At 39.1% G+C, this 5,868-nt stretch overlaps 1 protein-coding gene across 3 annotated transcripts; it reads left to right on the plus strand.

Moving 5' to 3' along the window:
* Positions 1 to 2,432: 2,432 nt before the first annotated feature.
* Positions 2,433 to 5,665, plus strand: LOC149536108 (transcription factor GAMYB-like). Of its 3 annotated transcripts, none has more exons than XM_089804190.1 (4): positions 2,433 to 2,549; positions 2,768 to 3,111; positions 3,299 to 4,397; positions 4,692 to 5,665. In XM_089804190.1, exons 2-4 carry the CDS (start codon positions 2,782 to 2,784, stop codon positions 5,003 to 5,005), a joined length of 1,743 nt encoding a protein of 580 aa, XP_089660316.1. In that variant the 5' UTR covers positions 2,433 to 2,549; positions 2,768 to 2,781; the 3' UTR covers positions 5,006 to 5,665. The 3 variants fall into 3 exon arrangements, with proteins under 3 accessions (XP_089660316.1, XP_089660315.1, XP_089660317.1); XM_089804191.1 differs by lacking the exon at positions 2,433 to 2,549 and adding an exon at positions 2,590 to 2,675; XM_089804189.1 differs by lacking the exon at positions 2,433 to 2,549 and having other exon boundaries at positions 2,572 to 3,111.
* Positions 5,666 to 5,868: the final 203 nt, after the last annotated feature.

Below are 5,868 nucleotides of genomic sequence, written 5' to 3' on the forward strand. Positions count from 1 at the left end.
AGGAGCCCCAATCCAACGATAGATCTACTCATCCCAAAATTCCAATGGAAGGCCCTATAGTCTAATCCAGACCGACACCATGCACAATAGGTCATTGGAAGGGTCAAAACTAGATTTCCACTTGGGCATAGTAAGGAGATGCTTACCATATAGCCAGGACCCCACAAGGACCATAGATAAGTCTTCGATAGTCATAAATTTAAAGAGGAAGATGTTACCCAACATGGATGACATGGAGAAGGTGCCTTTTAACTTCCAATGGCATACAACCCATTTCCTAACAATCTCAATTAAAGGTTGGAAGTGTAGAAATCTACCCACCACTGCCATATGAAGATTTTCTATGGTTCTATCCACCTCCGAGTCAGGGAACCTAATCTTGTTCCTTCGTCCATGGTATTTATATTAACCAAGACTGATCACAAAATGCCCTTAGAAGCCCCCACTAGTGCAGATTTCCAACCATTCTTCATGGGGTTCACAACCCTAATAGTTTCCTCAGAAACTACATTTTGGGGATCAAAGACAACAACCCTCTCCACAAGTGGTAGACCATGGCCAACTTCACCAAGCACAGGGTCAGAGGATGGGCCTAGAGGCACATGGCCATAGGTCCAATGGGGGAGAGGACGGGTCCTCCCCAACATCCACCATCAAAATTTTTGAAAACCAAATGGGTGGGAAAATAGTTGCAGAGCTCTGGTTTTTCCCCATCTTCTGTAGAAACTTTCAAATGTTGCATATAAACTATATATTCCATTTTTCTAAAACCATCATTGACTTCTACTTGTTAGGAAATCTAAGCCAAAAATGGGTAGGCAAATGTACTTGAGAGCTCTTTGTCTTATGGTCTAACAAATTCCACATTTATCTTCAAATATAAGTATTGCTTAGTCAAGACTTCAATCTTAAAGAACTTTGTCACTTTTCATTCCCGTCAATCTTAAATTTGCATTAACATCAACTTTTAGGGATTAAATGTTGCCTCTTCTTTGGTTATGAGTTACCAAAAGTCTTCGCAACAACCCCCAAAAGTTCACAACAAATAAGAATGAAACTAAATATGAGTAAAGTGTTACAGTTCTAATATATACTAATGCACTACAAAGGATAAAGACATTGAAACATAATAGTTAGGAATACATTTTAAAATCAAAAGGGATTTTGTAATTCTCGATCATTTAAAGAGATACCATAGCTTTATTTATTATTTATATAAACAATGATAGTTATAATATATATTAATGTAGTATTCTTGTTTTATAGAGTACCCACCTTATTTCTATATAATTTTTGCATTTCTCTATCACATTTTCTATCACATATATCTAGCATACAATGCTTATTTTTAATTATATATTTCTAGATTATATTAAACCTCATATTGTCTACTTTGCACTACTTGTTTCTTATTACTCACATTGTGGTATATTAGGATGTCTATACATGATGTAAGAGGAGATTCATTTGTATTGTTTCTTTTCACGACGAATGATTTATGCATTGACATTGTATTGCATTATTTCTAAGCACTTTTAGTTCGTGTTGTATTCTTAAGCAACAACATGGTAATTTGGGATGACATTATATTGCATATTCTAAGTCCTTTTGTTTTGTATCATAATCTTTGGCAACAACTTGACAATTTACTTACAATATGTAACATATCTCAAAATTAATGAAGAACCTTAACCAAAGTGTGTGTATATATATATAAGACTTAAAACATTTTATATAATTGATTTGTGTGGTTCAAAAATTTCCTTGTACATATGAAAATAAATTATTATGTATTAAAATTTCCAATCACACTATATTTATGGGAATCTAGAATTGTACCCCCTTGTCAACTTTAATTAAGAACACTTCTAAACTTTTTAATTTTATTGGATATTGAGCCATTGGAAAATAGGGAATCGGTAATAAAAGCATTGTTAATGTTAGGGTTGAAAATTCCATCATAGAATTTGATGGTGGGGGATATATGCCAATCGAGTACGACTCTAAGAAAGATAGAGACCGGGCGCAATGATGAGCAGGAAAAGGGAAAAGCCCCAAGCGAGGGGCTGAATGGATTAAAAGGCGAGTACTTTGAGCTCAAAGTGAGGCGAAACTAGGCAAAAGGAGGAATGTACGAGCTGAGGTATGCTCACGAAGTACACACTGATTAAGCCCACTTTTGACAGGCAAAGTAAAAGAGAGAATCTTTCACATTATTTAATTCTTGGATGATGAAAAGGCATGCCCAACATCTGTCAGACAATGGATGCGTAGACAATGGATGCATGGATGGATATTCATGAGGGATGTATGATATACACACATTGTGTGTTGGATGGATATACACATAGTGTGTGTTAGATGGTCTCATTCATGGCAATTGTGACGGAATTTTATTGGAGTAGGGCTAGTGTGGTTTGAATGATTACAAAGGCTTAACGTGTCGAGATGGGAAGGGGTGGAATTGAAAGAAGCCGGTTTGGAATTCGCATGTGGGTGGGCGAGATTCGTACTGGGTTGTGGCGCATTTGGTGAAATCAATAATCCCTGTATGTGGGTCTCTCCTTTCTTTTCTCTCGAGTCTTTTAAAGCTTGTCGCCATCGCCCCTCCACTTGATGGTGTGGTGTGGCGTGGCTTAGCGAGGGTATATACACATTGTCTATGTGACATACAGGTAGTGAACTATAGATCAAGGAACATAGTTTTGTGATTGTTAGTGCTGCTTTTTGTTGTGTTGTGTGATGTTTGGCTGTGATGGTGATTCAGCAACCAGAGGGAAAATGAGTTCAACGACGAGTGAGAGTGGTGCTGGGAAGGATCAGAAGGGATTGGAAGGAGGGGATTCTGGAGGCGGGTCTCTGAAGAAGGGGCCATGGACGTCCGCAGAGGATGCAATACTGGTTGAATATGTGAAAAAGCATGGAGAGGGGAATTGGAATGCAGTGCAAAAGCATTCAGGGTTGTTTCGCTGTGGGAAGAGTTGTAGGCTGCGGTGGGCTAATCATCTCAGGCCTAATTTAAAGAAGGGTGCTTTTACTGCAGATGAGGAGCAGATCATAATTGAGCTTCATGCCAAGCTCGGCAACAAATGGGCGCGCATGGCTGCTCAGGTACTTCGATTTTTGTCTAACTTTGCTGTTTTGAATCGAAATCTTTGATTAATTGAAGAATACCCATTTCTTATTTTTGGCTTTTTCCAAATTTTGATTCAAGATTGAATGCTACACCGAAAAAATCAAACATCTTGAAACCCCCATGTTAATTTAGGCCATTTATTTATTTCATTTTTGGGTTCAGTTGCCTGGGCGTACCGATAACGAGATTAAAAATTATTGGAACACCCGGATCAAGCGGAGGCAGAGACAGGGGTTACCCCTATACCCACCGGATCTACACCTTCAGCAACAATCTAATGAGAATCAACAGAATCAGCAGTCTGTCAATGGCGGAGATTTATCCCATCGTCACCACCATCATCATCACGAGTTTCTCTCCAGCTCCTCCAAGCTTGATATTCCAAATGTCACGTTTGATAGTCTCAAGCCCGGGCAACATTCATTGGCGTACTCTTCGTTTCCTTCATTGACAGAGGCATCCATGAGTTCTATACTGAATCAAGCCATGGGATCATCACAGAGCTACAGTTTGATGAACCCAATCCAACGGGCAAAGAGATTGAGAGAAGCTGAGAACCTAATGTCATTTGGTTCAGCTATAGGAGGAGGTGGAAGTGGTATGTTCTCGTTTGCCCAGCTGGATGATAGCACCAAGAGCATTGTGGAGCCATGCTTCAAAGCTACAGGGCGGCCATATGGTCAGCCCGGTAGATTGGATGGGTTTGTGGCACACAACTTTTCATTTGATCCTGATCCAAACAATAAGAATCCCAGTCATAGCCCATTGCCCTTTGGGGGTTTGATGACGGGAAGACACACCCTTCTGAATGACAATTTCTCTGCTTCTACATCCTTACCCGGTGTGAAGTTGGAGCTCCCTTCAAGCCAATTTGCGGAGTCTGTACATACCACAGGCACGCCCCTTGAGATGGTGAACTGTAGTACTATTAACTCGTTCACACTCTCTCCTCCTCCTCCTTCCACCCATGTGGATTGCTTTGCTCCTCAGAACAATGGACTGTTAGAAGCATTGCTGCCTCGTACGATGGGTGGCGGTGGGGTTAAGAAGTCTTCAGAAACAAATGCTCAATTGCCACCAATCTCCTGTAGCAGTAACCAAACAAATTGTGTTGTGGCAGGCAAGTCTGAGGCAGATTGTTGTGAATATAGTGATCCCATCACTCCTTTGGGAGGTTGTGCGGCGTCAGTTTTTAGTGAAAGTACACCCCCTTTGAGCACTGGTCCCTGGGATGAGTCTTCATCTACTCAATCAGCGATTGGTAAGCATTTCTTTTGTGATATATCTATGTTTGAAAATGAGTAGGGTTTAGATGCTTTTGTGGGTGTGCGTCTTTTGTTTACATGTTTCTGTTGCTGAAACCATTGAGACCTGCAATTGCTTGTTAAGAGAGTGATTTTCATCCCTAAATCTGAGTAGGTTAATCATTAAATTTTATGCTTCTGGATTTGAATGTGTGATGCAAATCCAGAAGCATAAAATTTGATAGTTTCATATGGATTGTGGAAATCTTCTTGTTCTTAGGTTAATCACTTTTCTTTGGCTCATGTGACAGGGGCAAACATAAAGACTGAAGAACCCACTGAATTCATGTCTAGTGGTAACTGTGGAGACGATGAATTTTCTACTCTATTGAATCTTGCAAAGCCAGATGTTTCTCCTGTCTCGGATTGGTATGATTCCCATGCAGAGGCTGGAAAGGAACAATCTACAGTGAGTGATGCTCTCGCCACATTGTTCAATGATGATTTTTGTGCCGATATTCAACAGCTGACCTCGGCACCGTGTACATCAAATCAAGCTTGGGGACTTGGATCCTGCCAGTGGAATAATATGCCTGGTGTCATGCAAATGGCAGACCTTCCTTGAGAATTGATATCATGTTATCAAGTGCAGAACAGGGTCTTGAACTACTGCCTATGCAATCAAGATGATTATAAAAACCAGCTAGATTCTATGTCTTTGTATGGTATTTCTTATCAAGTTGCTATGATTGCAGGCTAACTGACCTACAATTATTTTTACATTAAAGAGCATATTGGAGATCAAGAGAATGATTTCCAGAATTATATGGATATTTATAATTTCTTCAAATGACATCCATCTATTATGTGTGGGCTAAGTCAGATTTCGGTGGAAGAGACAAAGATTAAGGATTGAATTAGATTAGTGAGTTAGCGTGATAGTAAGGAGTCTGATCAAGCTCATGGAAATGCATAGTTGGTAGTTGGTATAAAAGTCTTATCATATATGATACCAATCTACCATAAACTTTTATTATCTGTTGGTCCTTACATAAAAGTGCTCTCATGGCTTTTGTAATGATTCTTTAGATTTTACTATGCAATCTGGAATGGTCATATGCTGTCTGAACATTATATCAGAAAATGTATTGTTGGATGTTGGTGTGGTAGTTTTACCTTTGCAATTCTGTTTCGCCATATCCACTTTGCTTCAAATGATCTGCACAGCAATTGTTGTGGGATGGTTTATGATATTAATGAAATTGCAAGTTGTCTTTTGGGTTTATAGTAGACTGGGTTATTAAATAGGCTTTATGTGTGAGACAATGGAATATTATCTTTATAATATTTACATCATTCACTGAAATATTTGATCCCTTAAAATTTGTCACAAAAATTTAGACAGTTTGCATGTATTTGCTACAGCATCTGAAGACCTATGGGCTCATTTGATAAGTTGCCAGCAAATATGAAGATTTAAACAGCTTT

The sequence above is a fragment of the Cupressus sempervirens genome, chromosome 10, assembly GCF_028749045.1.
Source record: "Cupressus sempervirens isolate cs-2001-9-10 chromosome 10, ASM2874904v1, whole genome shotgun sequence".
Classification (NCBI taxonomy): domain Eukaryota; kingdom Viridiplantae; phylum Streptophyta; class Pinopsida; order Cupressales; family Cupressaceae; genus Cupressus; species Cupressus sempervirens.

What these genes read in the sequence shown, in the direction of transcription:
- LOC149536108 (XM_089804189.1), top strand. Translation starts at nt 2,743, where the DNA reads ATGTTTGGCTGTGATGGTGATTCAGCAACCAGAGGGAAAATGAGTTCA. An exon ending in GGGCGCGCATGGCTGCTCAG is followed by an intron (nt 3,112 to 3,298) that starts GTACTTCGATTT and finishes TTTTGGGTTCAG; the next exon opens with TTGCCTGGGCGTACCGATAA. An exon ending in ATCTACTCAATCAGCGATTG is followed by an intron (nt 4,398 to 4,691) that starts GTAAGCATTTCT and finishes CTCATGTGACAG; the next exon opens with GGGCAAACATAAAGACTGAA.